At 33.8% G+C, this 17257-nt stretch overlaps 2 protein-coding genes across 2 annotated transcripts; both read right to left on the bottom strand.

The window, feature by feature from the left end:
- Positions 1–397: 397 nt before the first annotated feature.
- LOC116113917 lies at positions 398–3524 on the bottom strand. Its single transcript, XM_031400072.1, has 4 exons — positions 3162–3524; positions 1391–2122; positions 1166–1285; positions 398–754 (listed from the first exon to the last, which is right to left on the bottom strand). The coding sequence occupies exons 1-4, from the start codon at positions 3522–3524 to the stop codon at positions 398–400; spliced, it is 1572 nt and encodes a 523-aa protein (XP_031255932.1).
- Positions 3525–8051: 4527 nt separating this feature from the next.
- Positions 8052–8507, bottom strand: LOC116113916. The gene has a single exon (XM_031400071.1). It carries the CDS (start codon positions 8505–8507, stop codon positions 8052–8054), a length of 456 nt encoding a protein of 151 aa, XP_031255931.1.
- Between the last annotated feature and the right edge of the window lie 8750 nt (positions 8508–17257).

The raw sequence follows: 17257 nt of genomic DNA, 5'->3' as shown, positions 1-17257 counted from the left end.
CCTCCTCCTTAGACCTGGTCCCATTTTGGGACCAAACCTCTTAAGATCGGTCCTAAAGTCAGGTCTTTTTACTGGTTTTTAGACCAGTCCCAAATGTCTACCTATATATATATATATATAATTTCATTATATATTTTCAACTAAGCTTTAAGCTTTTTTGCATGAATAATTTTAATAAAAAGACAATGATGAGTACCACGTTCTATTTATGGCTGCCAACATCAATCATTTGGGTTGTCTTTTATGAGTGATATGAATTTATTGTCTTTTCTGTATAATCAAAGTGTAATGGCATGCTTACCATCTCTTCTCACAACTTTTTCCCACAATTCTAATGTATAATTTGCAATGGAACAACCGCAATTTTATGACAAAGTGAACCACAGTTGATAAGCTTTCATGAAGTCATGAACCACAAAGTGGAAATACTATTTGCCTTGGAAATTGCTTCCTTTTNTTTATAAGGGGACTTGTTGCCTAAAACAGGAGAGGATAAACTGTTCACCAAATAACAGGCAGTAAGAATGCAATCTCCCCAGTATTGAAGGGGAATTCCTGCTTGGATTTTCAAGGATCTAGCTACATCCAGTAGGTGCCTGTGTTTGCATTCTGCCACCCCATTCTGTTGGGGGGTGTAAACGCAAGAACTCTGATGAATGATGCCCAAGAATGTAAACAACTCAGTGTAAGCAGTGCTAAAAAACTCTCCCCCATTATCTGATCTAATGACTTTGATAGAAGCAGAAAAATGATTCTGGACCAGTAAAAAAAAATTCCGAAGATGGAGTATGGTTTCTGACTTATGTCTTATTAAGAAAACCCAAGTGATTCTTATATGATCATCTATAATAATGAGAAAGAACTTATGATGATCAACAGTGGGATGAGCATAAGGGCCCCAAACATCCATATGCAATAAATCAAAAGGATGAGATGCTCTAGTATGACTTTAAGTAAATGGTAATCTGACTTGTTTAGCTGAGGGGCATATTCTACAATCAACCACACATTGTATATCATTCTGAGTAAGCTTTATTGAACGAAAATATTTCAATTTGGGAATAGGCACATGGCCAAGTCTTTTATGCCACATTTCAATAGAAGATAAACAACAATTATTAGGCAAAGTAAAAGGATCTTCATGCACTGTGTAAACTTGAGGAACCTTAGGAACAGCCGATAGATGTGGAGGCACAGCTAGTGATGCATGGTGTTTGAGAGGCAATAAAAAGTATAAACCTTCAACTTCTCTGCCAATCCCCTTTACCTTCCCACTGAAGAGGTCCTAAAGTATATAAAAATCAGGAAAAAAGGAGATGAAACAAGACAAATCTCTTGTCATCTTTGCAACTGAAATCAAGTTGAATTTGAAATCAAGAATATAGAGAACATTGGTAAGTTTCTGGTCAGCAGCAAGATAATGTGATCCAATATGAGAAACTTTAGACACATGACCATTAGGCAGTCGAACTGATGTAGAAACAGGTAAAGATGTTAATTCTGATAATAGATCAATACAAGGAGACATATGATGACTAGCCCCTGTATCTAGAATCCAGGATTGTTTCTCACCTAGTGAAGATGAAAAACATTTTATTCCTGCCATGTTCACCATTCCATCTGCTGTAGAAGTAGTTGAATATTTGTTCAAGAGTTTAAGGATCTCTTCATATTGTTCCTTAGAGNTAATGAGAAAGAACTTATGATGATCAACGGTGGGATGAGCATAAGGGCCCCAAACATCCATATGCAATAAATCAAAAGGATGAGATGCTCTAGTATGACTTGAAGTAAATGGTAATCTGACTTGTTTAGCTGAGGGGCATATTCTGCAATCAACCACACATTGTATATCATTTTGAGTAAGCTTTATTGAAGGAAAATATTTCAATTTGGGAATAGGCACATGGCCAAGTCTTTTATGCCACATTTCAATAGAAGATAAACAACAATTAGTAGGCAAAGTAGAAGGATCTTCATGCACTATGTAAACTTGAGGAACCTTAGGAATAGCCGATAGATGTGGAGGCACAGTTAGTGATGCATGGTGTTTGAGAGGCAATAAAAAGTATAAACCTTCGGCTTCTCTACCAATCCCCTTTACCTTCCCACTGAAGAGGTCCTAAAGTATACAAAAATCAGGAAAAAAGGAGATGAAACAAGACAAATCTCTTGTCATCTTTGCAACTGAAATCAAGTTGAATTTGAAATCAGGAATATAGAGAACATTGGTAAGTTTCTGGTCAGCAGCAAGATAATGTGATCCAATATGAGAAACTTTAGACACATGACCATTAGGTAGTCGAATTGATGTAGAAACAGGTAAAGATGTTAATTGTGATAATAGATCAATACAAGGAGACATATGATGACTAGCCCTTGTATCTAGAATCCAGGATTGTTTCTCACCTAGTGAAGATAAAAAAAACATTTTATTTCTGCCATGTTCACCGTTCCATCTACTGTAGAAGTAGTTGAATATTTGTTCAAGAGTTTGAGGATCTCTTCATATTGTTCCTTAGAGAATATTGGAGTAGCAGATCCTGAATTGTTAGGCTCTGCATGATTAGTAGATGGGGCTGAAACATTATTGACTGAAGATTGATTTCTTATGATTTTTTTTTTCTGGTGAACTTGAAGTCAGGAGGATAGCCAGTGAGCCTGTAAAAATTTTCTTTCTTATGACCTCTCACATTGCAGTGCTCACAAGTAATATTCCAGTTTTTCTTTCCCTTGGACTGTTGCTGTGATGATGACGATGAGTATAAGACAATGGATTCCAGGGAAGATTCTGATGCGGTAGATCCTGTTATGCTTCTTTGACTCTCTTCTGTCACAAGCATGGAATAAGCTTGGTTGATACTAGGCAGTGGATTCATCATCAAGATCTATCCTCTTGCTTGCACATATGTCTCATTCAGTCCCATGAGAAACTGCAAAAGTTTTTTATTCTGCATATGTTCCACGTAGGTTTTTGACATCTCACATTCACATGTAGGTAGTTGTATAATAGATCCATATTCATCCCATAAAAGTTTGAGTTTAGTATAATAAGTGGATATAGTTGAAGTTCCTTGTGCTAAAGTAACAATGTCTCGGTGTAATTGAAAAATCCTTGAACCATTGATTTTGTCAAATCTCTCTTTTAAATCTTGCCATACCAGATGTGAATTAGAAGCATAGATTATACCACTCAACAATTCTTTACTTACAGAGTTCATAATCCAAGAGAGCACAATGGCATTGCATCTGTCCCACTGCTGTTGCAAGTTAATTGAAACTGTGTCTCTTTTACAAGTTCCATCAATAAAGCCTATTTTGTTCTTAGCAAGTAATGCAATTTTCATTGATCGACTCCATAGTGAGTAATTTTCTATTCCAATGAGTTGAAAAGAAACTAAGATAGAACCTGGAGTATCCGAGGGATGCAAGTACAAGGGATGATTGAAGTCCACTGATGATGAATTTTGATTATTCTGAGAACCAGTTCCAGTTGAGATGCTTTCATTTCCTTCAGTTGCCATTGATGTCGAACTGGCTTAATAGTTTGAGTGAGGAAGAACAAACTAAAAGAATTGAAAGATTTGACAAAGGCCGAACTGAAATTTAATGGCAGATCAGTACCAGATCTTGGTGAAAAAAAAAATTGATGTTTGAACAAGAATTTCAGGCCTTAGATCAAGGCTCTGATACCATGTTAAGAATATATTTGGAAGAACTGAAAGTAAATGAAGAGAAGAGAAAATACAATCTTCTTATTAATCTAACGTTTACATCCATATACATATATATAAAACTTGTAGAATAATCGTTTAACCAACTCTAACCAGAAAAATAACAAACTCTTAACTAAAACATCCAGCTCAGCACTCAGCATAAATAATTCTCACAGCTCAGCTTCTTCTTCGTCAACTTGCTTCTTCTTTCGTCAACTTGCTTCTTAACAAACTCAACTTGCTTCTTCTTCGTCAACTTGCTTCTCAACAAACTCAACAAAGATGGCCTCTCCATGTTTATAATGATCTCTTTTACTTTTAATTAAGCATCATTATATTTAGTTATTTTAACGGTAATTAATATATCTAATTATATGATTTCATGATTAAATAGATTATTAAAAACTTTATATCCTAAAATAGGAAATTTCTTGATAATAAATAATCAAATACGTACTTTTATTAAAAGGTCGCAACTTCTGCGAAAAGAAAGAGAATTGAGAGGGAACATGACCAGGTCACAAGAAGCAGAGAAGAATTGACGGTGATTTACAGTGTCAAAGCATTACAAAGGCCGAACGACTTACGCATACCCAAGGTTTGCTGAAACGACAAGTTGGTACCCAAAAGGTTTTGAAACGACAAATAGGTACCTTCCGTCATGTTCTGTTAGTGATTTTTGTTTGATAATAGTGAAAAGACTAAAATGCCCTCGAAAGTTTAATATTTTAGTTTTTTATAAATTTAAAAATTTCTAAAAAACCTCATAGGTTTGCTAATTTGACCAAATACCCCAATATATAAAAATTTTATAAAATAGCAAAAACACCCCCGCCACCCGCAGTGCCAGTTCCGGCCACCACCGCTGGAATCTGGTCGAAAAATTGCGTAACGCGTAGATCTGACATTTTTCGACAAGATCCGTGGCTGATCTAGTCGGAAACGGCCAGATCTGGCCGTCGAGGTCAGAATCTTGTCGAAAAATTGTATTACGACACATAACCGTTAGATCTGTGTCGTAACACATCACTCTGGCATTTTTCGGCCAGATCTGGCAGTCAAGGCTAGATCTGGCCATCAAGGCCGAAAAAGGGCCAGATCCAGCCGGAAAAGGTCAGATCGATGCGTTACGACATAGATCCGACGGGTCTGTGTCGTAACACAATTTTCTGGCCAGATTCCGGCAGTGATGGCCGAAATCTGGCACTACGGGTGGCGGGAGTGTTTTTGTTATTTTATAAATTTTTTATATATTGGGGTATTTAGTCAAATTAGCAAATCTGGGGGGTTTTTAGAAATTTTTAAATATATAAAAAAACTAAAATATTAATCTTTCAAGGGCATTTTAGTCTTTTCACTATTATCAAACGAAAATAACTAACAGAACATGACAGAAGGTACCTATTTGTCGTTTCAAAACCTTTTGGATACCAATTTATCGTTTCGACAAATCTTGGGTATGTGTAAGTCGTTCTCCCCATTAAAAAGCAAAAAGTTTATATGGCAACAATAGTACAAATTGTACAGAAATGCTGCTTGGAAAGGTAGGAATATAGGTAAACTAATATGTAAAGTCAAACTTAACATGAAGCACAGTATATCTAGTATTATTTTTATTTTATATTGTATAAACTCTTACATAAAAATTACTAAAACAAAAAATAATAGATAAAATGATATTAAAATAAAAAGTATATAGATAAATGATATAATAATAAAAGAATAACCAAGTGTATATATCATCACTCAATACCATGATGAAGTTCACGTCAAATAATGCAGCAGAAAAATAAGGATGGGAATGAGTACTCAATTCAGGAGATAATGTAATCAGATGTACAAATAATATATTAAAAGATTTTATTTCAGTAATACAATTTATGAAAAATGATATACCTATCATCTTTTCTCACAAATTTGATGTGATAGGTTATAATTGATTAATTTATAATAAATTTATTAATTACAAATTATTATATCAGGATTTTTGAAAGAAAATTTGTGATTACTTTATTATTTACGCACAAGTCTTCAGAGCTTGAATAGCTTTTTTGACAAATTTAATTTCCACAAAAGAAGAGGTTCAATCGAACTTTAGTGAACGGGATAATCATAATTTAATTTTGAATCGGTAGACTTGACACCAAAACTAATTTAATATTAGTTCATATTCTAGAAGATCTATTTTAACGAAGCAAATCCTCTTGAGTCAAAAATGGACTGGCTGAATTGTGACATCACTATAAGATTGAATTTTAGAGATCATTAATTAATTTTTTGTGAACACTGTCCAATCACACCGCCGATTAATGAAATATTGCATAAGATATTGCGGCTTCACAATATAAATAGTTAGACACACGTGTTTGCCGTAAAATCAGAATTCTTATCTTAGAAATTCTCAAATTCAATACCTCGTACAAACGCACTTCGATCTCGTCAAGTAAAGAAACCTATCTAATTATCTCTGGCTTGACTTCTTCGTAGCCGACAATATATCCACATGCATCGTTGTTTATTAGCCCTTGAAAAAATAATTACAACCAGACTAGCTGCCTCAATGACGAAGAGAAATTCTATTCAAGGTTGGGCTGAGTGCGCATAAACGAATGTCTATTGGAATCAGGATTAACGAACGTTGATTATCATATCTTTATTATACATGTATAGTATAAATATTATTCCATGATCAGTTATTTCTACTTGTTTTGCAGGTAATATTTATCATGAGATTTGTAAGTTGTTGTAATGTTATTATCATAGAGAAAGATGTAAGGTGTTATGTTTAAAAAATCAGAACTGACATAAACTTACATCAGCGAGTATCAATCAGAGTTTAAGACGGTTTTACGTAATTCAGAATCTGTCAAGTCGTCCCAAAACAAAAATAATATAGTCGTCATCAACCCAACCGACTCAAGTTTTGTCTATGAATGAATTTGGTTTACACACCTGTCCAAGCCCCATATAATTTAAGGATATTTCTTAAGTTGTCAACCAATAAGACGCAAGGGAGGATTTGCACGGCACCTACCCACTTGAAGACTTATAATCATTATCTTAAACTCAGCGACTATAAATAGAGGTCTCCCTCTCACAAAATCGAGATCAAACTCTCTGAATTCAACAAAACAAATAGTAAAGACAACCTACGGGAAAGAGATTGACTTAATATTTGCTCTGAATACCAAGTTCTTGTAATTCTGTTTGCTTTTCGCGACCTCTTATTACTTGGCTAATCACCAAGAACACTCATGTAGAAGAAAGCAGTGGATATGGAAAACGTTTTAAGTATCCGAACCACTGTAAAAATTCTCATCATCTTCTTTATATTAAGTCTTTGTATGCTACTGTGACCTTTAACCAAATCCCCTAATTAATCACACGTAATTTCTAAGACCTTCTTAGCACTTTGCACGTGCGAGGTTGTTGGTGTCAAAATCGCATATCAACATAAGGCTACTCGAATGGCTGTCTTTAGATCATTTAAATGGAGAAAATTAAATTAATGATGACATTATCGAAGGTAAATTAAATAGCAGCAAATTAAAACCCGCAATTAGACATTATAATGTGAAAAATTCAAGTGGAAACTTGAGAAATTTGCGCGGAAGATATATGATTAGCCATTGAAAAGGTTGTGATCAAGGTATAATTATCTTGAGAATTTAATAAATATTACCAGCCGAGGGTCTTTTTTAAGAATAAACGTGTTTAATTGTTTAAAATCGACTCGTGCAGGTCATCATAGTGTAAAAATAGTGGCCGGTTAGCTAGAGAGTACAGTTCTTTGAAACGGTAATTTCTGCTAACAAAATATTTTGTGTTAGCTCGCCGCAACTTATTATTGATTTCCTAAGTCTGCCAAATCTAAACCTTCTTTTAACTTTTATCTTCACATATAATTATATATAAATTAAACTGGGTCATAATAAACTTTGAGTAATGCTACATTTACACCACTCTTTTACACTATATTCATTACATCATGATGTGGCATATGTCACAATCACACAAATTCTCTTATAATATTACAAATTCAAAATAATTAAAAATTTGTGTGGTTGTGACATATGTCACATCATGATGTAATGAATATGATGTAAAAGAGTGGTGTAAACCTAGCATTACTCATAAACTTTATAAAGGAACAGTTCTCAATTTTTGTGATTGAAGAAGATTTCAGAATAACAGTGACCCACGCTGTGCATATTGAGAGAAGGATCAATAAGTTCAACTTCAGCATGGAACACTTAAACATAACAATATCGCAGCTAGTAAAGGGCCTAAAGGCTAAGGATAGTTCTATATTTTAGGGAAAATAAATACTAAAGATTACATCAAATGGAACTCAAATAAGATGATCTTAGCCATCTCCACAGCTTGAAAAAAGAGTGCCCAAGTAGAAATAGCCACACTCAGCGCCACCACAGCTATCATCCCTAACGCAAAACCTGGCCTAATTTTCATCAAATAATTCTGCAACAACCCCATTGCTTCACAAACATCTTCATTATAGTGCAGATAATATTTCTTTTCCCACTCCATCCAATTCGAAGGCGGTTCATGACTTGCCTCCAACAGTTTCTTCTCCTGAATGCGAATTCGCAGCACAATCATGTTATCATCCACCAGCCTTCCCTCATAATCTCGTCCCTTCGATCCTCCACTCGCACCCATGCTTAAGATATAGGGCTTCTTCGAGTTGTTCTTTCGACATGGCGAAAAACAAGAAACTTCATGATGGGGACGAAGAGTAGAGGTGGAGGATAAGAACTTGGTTGCTTCCATTCTTGAAGATAGTTAATTAGGACTGGTAGCTCCAAGTAACCATTATTTATAGCAGCGTAGAAAAGAAGTTTCGTGTTAAAATATGAAACTTAGATGACAAGCGGAAATTGGAAACCGTGTCGATGAGAAGACGTGGACGATAGCGTAATTACTGGGCATGTATTTGCACAGTTGCAGTGGCTTTTCCAGGAAGGAAACGGGGCGGGCGTGTGCTTTATTCCTTTTACAGTAAACTTTTAGGTGGGAGAACTTCTAGTCGGAAGTCTTCAACGACTTAATGGAAACAGAATTGGGAGAGAATATGACAAACAGGAGAGAAAAATTGATACTAATCTACGTCTGTGGGCTTTAAAAAAAAGTTGGTATGGCAAGAATAATACAAATTGTGCAGAAATGTTTATACAGAGAGAAGGAAGATGAAAGAATACAGGTATACTAATATGTAAAGTCAATCTCAATATACGTATAACTAGTATTATTTTATATAGAAAATATATTATATATGAATTTTTATGCACAAATTGGCCCAAACAAATATATGGTTAAAGAGATATAAACTTAATAAATATAAATAAATATAGATATAATGATAAAAGAATAGTACCAAATTAATTTACATATAAAAAATATGATTATTGGTCCGACATGGATTCAACTTAGTAATATAAATGAATTTGGTGACCACTGACCGTCAAGCATCAAAAGAAAGAGAGCATGCATGAATCACGATATTGCTCACACATTTCTTTTCAATTATATGACTCTATCTAATCACACCATCAATTTCTATATATTAGTGTACAGAATATGGTTCAATGATTTTACAGAAAATTTGGCCAATATCATAAGTTAATGTCAAATAATGCAGCAGAAAAATATAAAATTCATTCGATCTCTTTATCATCAATCTACACATGTTAGAGTATATGGATGTAATATGGATGGAAATGAGTATTTCAGGAGGTAATAAAACACACTGTCTCTTGGAAATTAACTTTTATCACTTTTTTTGACAAATTTTATTTCCAAATTAACAAAGAGCTTCAGCCGAACTTGAATGAAGAGGGTGCTTACTGCTTAGAGTTAGAAGTTTATTAATTATTTTAAATTAAAGTCTCCATATTTAGCATCTTTCCCGAGCCCTGCGGAGATGCGCATGCAAGATACAACCTGAGAAATGGTTTCCAATTAATTAGTCAAAACATTAACAATTATTACCAAAATTCAATTACTTGAATGGCTCTTTCTACATGTTTTACAATGAAAATAAAATTTTATACCGATGACGAAGTTACATGGTAGCTAATTAATATAAACCCGGAAATTAAACATTAATTGTCAAAAATTCATGCAGAAACTCGTGATTAGCTTCTGAACTACAGGGTTTTTGTCAAGAAGATAGAAATGTGTTTACAACTTTACATTCATCGGTGCAATTGAAATGTAGAAATATTTCTCCGTGTCTTCAATTCTTATACTTTATGAAAGTTCCTGTAAAGAAAACAAATATTTAAAGTTATCTTGACCGGCTGCAACTTTTACAGGGAAAAGACACAAAAACTAATATAATGGCACAGGAATTATTCCAGAGGATTTGAACTTTGAAGTGACGGCCTAACGGGTTCAATGCACCAAGAATAAAACGTAAATAATATGCCTACACTATTCTTACTTACAATATGTATAACTCAACTTTTCCTTATATTTAAATAATTCACTTAATATTGTAATATTTGTTTACTTAACACTATAATTTGAATCGTAGAATAATAGGAAAAATAATATGGAAAAATCCGATTAATAGTCATTAGAGCTTCACATCTAAAGTGTAAACTTGATTAAAACCCATTATTGGATAGCTTAAATGGTATGATGAGTGTTAGGATATGTGGTTAAAGAGTCCAGTAAGCTTTAAGCTTTTTTGCATTAATAATTTTAATAAGAAGCAATGATGATTGAACAACCGCAATTTTATCAGTATATTAGGAATTATATGACAAATTGAACCACAGTTGATAAGCTCTCATGAAGTCATGAACCACAAAGTGGAAATATTATTTGCCTTGGAAATTACTTCCTTTTAGCAAATGAAATATTATACCTCTTTGGTTTTATCCACCCAACTATTCTTATCTTCCAGTGAAAGCAGATGATCGTCTCTTTGGTTAATTAATTGTTTTTCTCAAGATGGCACGATGATTTTATACTATATGAAAACGAAAAAATTAAAAACAAACTATATTGAATGTTTTCCTAGCAAATTTGATTTGAAGTTTAGGAGTTGTTATTCTCCCCAACGGTTCAGTAAACATCACAGACAATTTGGAGAGATCCAGTGCTGCTGGGTAACGTTAAACGATCCTGAAGTTTATGAATTATGAAAATAAACAATAAAAACAATTATATTAAATGTATCAATTCGTAGAAGAAGTGTTATCAACTTCATTTATATGGTTACACCTTATGTTAATTTGCTAAAGATTTACAGCAAATGAAACCCAAATAAGATGATCTTAGCCATCTCCAAAGCTTGAAACAAGAGTACCCCGGTAGAAATGGCGACACTCATTGCAAGAACACCTATCAGCCCTAACGCCAAACCGGGCCTAATGTTCATCAAATAACTCTGCAACAACCCTATTGCTTCATACACATCCTGATTATAATCCACATAGTATTTCTTTTCCCACTCCATCCAATTCGAAGGAGGTTCATAATTTCCCTCCAACAATTTCTTCTCCTGAATGCGCATTCGCAGCACAATCATGTTCTCATCCACCAGCCTTCCCTTATAATCTCGTCCTTTCGGTCCTCTACTCGCGTCCATGCTTATGATATAGGGCTTCTTCGAGCTGTTCTTTCGACATGGTGGAGGAAGAATGGTGGTAGAGGATAAGAATCTAGTTGCTTCCATTGGTGAAGTTCAGTTCTCAGCTAGCTGAAGTAATGTTTGTTTAATGTTTTTGGCGGAATGATTAGGTAGATGGTTAAGTATTTATAGTTGGAAAGATAAGAATAAGTTGCGTGATAAATTATAAAAACTGAGCTGAAAATAGCGTGTATAAACCGTGTCCATTGTCGACAAGCAGATGTGTGACGCCATGTAGGGTTGATTATTTGTGCAGTTGATAGTGAATTTTCTTGGAAACGTGGACGGGAACGTGTTAACGCAGTTTAGAGAGAAATGTAAACGAAGAGAAAGGAAATAGGGAGAGAAGAAGACAAGAAGGAGAATAGTTGATTGAGACATACATGATAGTATACAACGATGTGTTTGTTTAAAAAAAAAGTCTAAGAATAAGATTAGTGTTTATAATTAACATTTGAAAGATCAACAGAATTCTTAAGCATTTATTGAAAAAATAAAAAATTATGAATCCTGTTAATGTGAGAATACATATTTACAATATATGATGAATTATGTCATTTCAAATGTATATTGTATTTTATTTTAAAAATGAAAACAATACCGATATGATAAACTCAATTTATTAAATCCTTTTGAGAAGAAAAATAAATTATTGTCAAATTAAAAATTTAGAAAAATTAAAAGAAAAGAGAATGTAAAGAAGAGGAAAACAAATATATATAAATGAATTGATTGAATTCTACCCAAAATACTGAGAAATTAGATAATTAAAAGATTTAAAAAAAAAAATCAAAATAATATTGGAAATTATATACTGAATTATAAATTTAAATATAAATAATTTAAAAAAAAATAAAAACCTTACTACAATTTCAACACTCTACTTAGTAACATAACTAGATCTTCCAAAAATAAAGATATTTATTGTTATTTTAAAAACTATATTTGTGGTGAGAGGTTACATAGTTATGAAAGCTTTTAATATATCGTAAGTTATACAAAGATTCACATTAGGAAAAGGACCTATAATATTAAAATAATGGATGTTGTAGGATAGCTTTAATGAGTTTCCTAATTAAAATAAACGACAAAAAAAGAAAATGTTTAGACTGTCTTTTCAATCTTGACTTAATTTAAAAAAAAAAAAAAGTTCATATGATGCACTTAAATAAATGTTGGACAAAACAGGGTTGATACACTGCTTCTGTAAACAAGGTCGTCCGTTTATATATAATAATTACTTTTTTCTAGAACAAGATTTAAGTATTAATCAATTTTTGAGAATATTAATCGTATCCAATCAAAATCCACGTTCATTTCTTACTTTTAAAATATATATTATTTTTCTAGAACAAGATTTAAGTTATTTATAATCAATTTCTTGAGAATATTTAATAGTATCCCAATCAAAATCCACGTTATTTCTTACTTTTAAAATTATTCTAAATTATTCAATTATTTTAATTTTCAAATCCTACCTCGTAATAACTAATCAATTTACTTAACAATTATATTTCAAAATTATACATTAAAAAACAAAATAAGTATTTGTTTTCCTATTTATCCGTATTTCGAATTAAAATATATATTTGTTTCCCTATTCTCAAAATTCTATCTTAAATATCTACTAATTTTAATTTTTAACTTTTGCTCGTGTATAACCATCAAACTCTACTAACAATAATATTTCAAAAATATTACTTAACTAATTTTAATTTCCAAAATGCATATTATAATTCTCACCTAATGATAATATTTCAAAAATAATATTTTAAAATACTACTTCAAATAATTTAATCTACAATATGCATATTATAATTCTAATATAACTTACATAATATTCATTGCATTAAAAATGTTTTTAAATTTTTCTTAATATATTTTTTAATCTAATCAAAATATATTTGCTCACTATGTTTAACTCAAATAGATCAGCGTTGTGTATATAGTAAGGAAATAATAAATATAGTGTTTTTTTAAGAAACACTTGATGAATTCCTTAACAAAATATTATGTTTAAGATCCAATCTCGTAACCTTCCTTACAACTCTAATACAGCAGTAGAGTTGACACTACTGTTAGAAATATGGGTTATTTTGTTTATTGTTTATTAAGGGTAGATTTGTCTTTCATTATTTCCTTTGTTTAGCCTATATATATATCTTTGTATTTAGGTTAAATCATACTTTTTGTATTCAATTGAATTGTGCAATATCAATGAAACCCTAGCCTCTCTTTTTATTATTTTTTGGATTGTTTAACATGGTATCAGAGCAAAGTTTCATGGGACGAGGCTTAATTTTGAGAGGGTATTCGTTCAGTTTCTGCAATCTGATATTTCGTTGGTATTCATTCAATTTCGGCAATCTGGTATTTCGTTTTCCTTCTTTGCATTCTGGTTTCTTTGTTTTTTTGAATATGGTACTGAAAGAGGCGATTCGCTTCAGTCTGTAAGTGTGAGGTTAGTGACAAGAATTATTCGTATTGGAGTTTGTGATGAGAAATTTTCTTAAGGGTAAAAAGATGTGGGGTATGTTAGTGGAACTTCTGTGAAACCTAAGAATATGAGGAGGGTTATGATGCTTTGATAGATGCCTGGAAGCAAACAATGCAAAAAATATTACTTGATATAATTCTGTTGGGCATTCCATAGGTACAAAGTTAGCGAAGTATGAGACAGCAAAAGAGGTTTGGGATCATCTACAAAGGTATTTACTCAGTCAAATTTTGCAAAGCAGTATCAATTGGAGAATGACATACGAGTCTTCAGCAGAAGAATATGAGTGTTCATGAGTTTTATTCTGCTATGACAGATCTTTGGGATCAATTGGCTCTTACAGAATCTGCGGAATTAAAAGCAGTGGTGCCTATATTGCTCATAGGGAGCAGCAACGGTTGGTACAATTTTTAACGGCACTTCGTAGTGATTTTGAAGGACTTAGAGGTTCAATTTTGCATCGTTCTCCAATGCCTTCTGTTGACTAGTGTCAGTGAGTTATTGGCTGAAGAAATACGTCTAAGTCTCATTCTGAAAAGGGAATTCTTTCTGCTTCGACTTCTAATCTCTGTGTTAGCAGTACCTTCGAAGCCAGTCTTAATAATCAGAATAAATCTTACACAAGGGTTGCCTTCGACGAGTGCAGTTCTGTAAGCAAAAAGGTCATTGGAAGGCTCAGTGTCCTAAGTTGAGACAGCGAATCAATCGCAAGCAACAATCCAAGCTTGGAAGCCTGGCAACCAGTCACAATCTAATGCTCATAGAACACTCAGGGTTACAAACCACCACAGTCTAATACTGCAGCAGTAGTTCATCAGGTCCTTTCACCGATCCTAGTACTCTGGCTGAGCAATTTCAGAAGTTTTCTCCCTTACAGCCACAAGCTATGTCTGCTTCTTCTTCCGTAGGTCAGTTACTCCTAGTTTCAGGTATGTCACATTCTGTTGGGTTTTGGTTTGGGCTCACATCATATGTCTCCAGATTCTTCATCTTTTGCTTCTGTGTCCCCTTCGTCTTCTATCTGTCATGACTGCTGATGGCACTCCTATGCCTTTAGCAGGTGTGTGATTCTGTTGTCACACCTCATGTCTCTCTCTAATGTTTATCATATTCCAAAACTTACATTAAATCTGCTTCTGTGGGCAGTATGTGATTCTGGTAATTTAGTCACATTTTCCTCTTTCTTGTTATGTGCAGGATCTACAGTCTTAGAAGCTGATTGGGACAGGCCGTAGGAAGGGAGGACTATATATTTTGGATGAGTTAAAAGTGCCAGTTGCTGCTGCTGTCTAGTGCTGATGTGTGCGTACTAGTGTTGATTTGTCTTCTTTCGTTTGGTCCTTCTTCTTCTAGTTTTTATTTATGGCATTCTCGTTTGTCATTTGTCTTCTCGTTTGAGATTTTGGCATCCACAGGGGCTTTAGGAAATTTGCAAACTTGTGATATTCTGATTGTAGTGGATGTAAACTGGCAAAATTTTCAGCTTTACTTTTAATCGAAGTATTTCTGTTTCTTTTCTCCATTTGATTTGATTCATTCTGATGTATGGGGACCTTCTCCTGTTGCCACAAAAGGAGGGTCTCGATATTATGTTTCTTTATTGATGATCATACTCGTTTTGTTGGGTTTATTTAATGAAACATCGTTCTGAATTTTTTGAGATATATACAGCCTTTCGAGCTCTTGTCAAAACTCAACATTCTGTATTATCAAATGTTTTAGGTGTGATTTGGGTGGGGAATACACTTCTAATAAATTTTGTGAGTTGCTTACATTGGATGGACTGTTCACCAAACCTCATGTACAGATACTCCTGAGCAAAATGGTGTGGCTGAAAGAAAACATAGGCCCATTGTTGAAACTGCTAGTTCTCTCTTATTGTCTTCCTCTGTTCCTAGTGTGTTTTGGGGTGAAGATGTTCTTACTGCTGTAGGTTTGATTAATACAATTCATCTTCTCATATTTCAGGTTTTTCTCCTTTCGAAAAGTTGTATGGGTATGCCCCTGATTATTCTTCCTTAAAGTTTTTGGTTGTACTTGTTTTGTTCTTCGTCTCAGTAGAAGCAGCACGTTGTCCTCTCGATCTGTTATTTGTGTCTTTCTGGTTATGGTGAAGGTAAAAAGGGGTATCGTGTTTTGATCCAATAACTCAGAAACTTATGTGTCTCGTCATGTTTTTCTTGAGCTATACCTTTCTTTTCTATTCCATCCACTACTCTACCTTGACTAGATCTGATCTAATTCGTATAGATCCTTTTTCTGAGGATTCTGATAGTTTGTCATCTCAGGTTTCTAGTACTGATCATTCTGCAGGTACTGACACTTTACTCTCCAGCCACACTGAAGCTCCCTCTTCTCCTATGGTCACTCAAGCTTCGTTGAGATTGTGGATCCACCTCTACGTCAATCCATACGCATTCGTAAGTCCACAAAGTTACCAGATTTTGCTTATTCTTGTTATTCTTCATCTTTTGCTTCTTTTTTAGCTTTATTCATTGTCTCTCTGAGCCTCTTTTATAAAGAGGCAATTCTTGATCCTCTTTGGAGCAAGCTATGGATGAGGAACTTTCGCTTTGCATAAGACAGGTACTTGGGATTTGGTTCCTCTACCTCCTGGTAAGACTGTTGTTGGTTGTCGTTGGGTGTATAAGATCAAGACTAATTCTGATGGATCTATGAGCGATACAAAGCTAGGTTGGTTGCAAAAGGGTACTCTCAACAGTATGGTATGGATTATGAGGAGACATTTGCTCTGTTGCAAAAATGACTACTATTCGTACTCTTATTGCAGTAGCTTCGGTTCGTCAGTGCATATCTCTCAACTTGATGTTAAAAATGCATTCTTAAATGGAGATCTTCAAGAAGAAGTTTATATGGCGCCCCCTCCTGGTTTCACATGATTCTGGATATGTTTGCAAGCTGGAAGAAAGCGTTATATGGTCTTAAACAAGCACACTCGTGCTTGGTTTGAGAAATTTTCTATTATGATCTTTCCCTTGGATTTGCTTTGTAGCATGTTTGCTTTTTTTTGTTAACTGCACTGATGCAGGTCGTATCATCTGTCTTTATATGTTGAGACATGATTATTACTGGTGATGATATTGATGGTATTTCAGTTTTGAAGACAAAGTTAGATCACAGTTTGAAATGAAGGATTTGGGTTCTCTATGAATTTCTTGGGTATTGAGGTAGCCTACCACTAGAGGTTATCTCTCTCTCAGTCGAAATATGTTGCAGATATTCTTGAACGGGCTAGATTACTGATAATAAGACTGTCGATACTTCGATTGAGGTTAATGCAAAATATTCTTCTTCTGATGGTTTACTTTGTCAGATCCTACTTATACACGTACTGTTGTGGGAGTTTTGTATATCTCACTATTA

The sequence above is a fragment of the Pistacia vera genome, unplaced genomic scaffold, assembly GCF_008641045.1.
Source record: "Pistacia vera cultivar Batoury unplaced genomic scaffold, PisVer_v2 Contig692, whole genome shotgun sequence".
Lineage (NCBI taxonomy): Eukaryota > Viridiplantae > Streptophyta > Magnoliopsida > Sapindales > Anacardiaceae > Pistacia > Pistacia vera.
Note: the sequence above shows the minus strand (reverse complement) of the source record. Positions and strands in the feature narration are given on the sequence as shown.

What these genes read in the sequence shown, in the direction of transcription:
- LOC116113916 (XM_031400071.1), bottom strand. Translation starts at nt 8,507, where the DNA reads ATGGAAGCAACCAAGTTCTTATCCTCCACCTCTACTCTTCGTCCCCAT.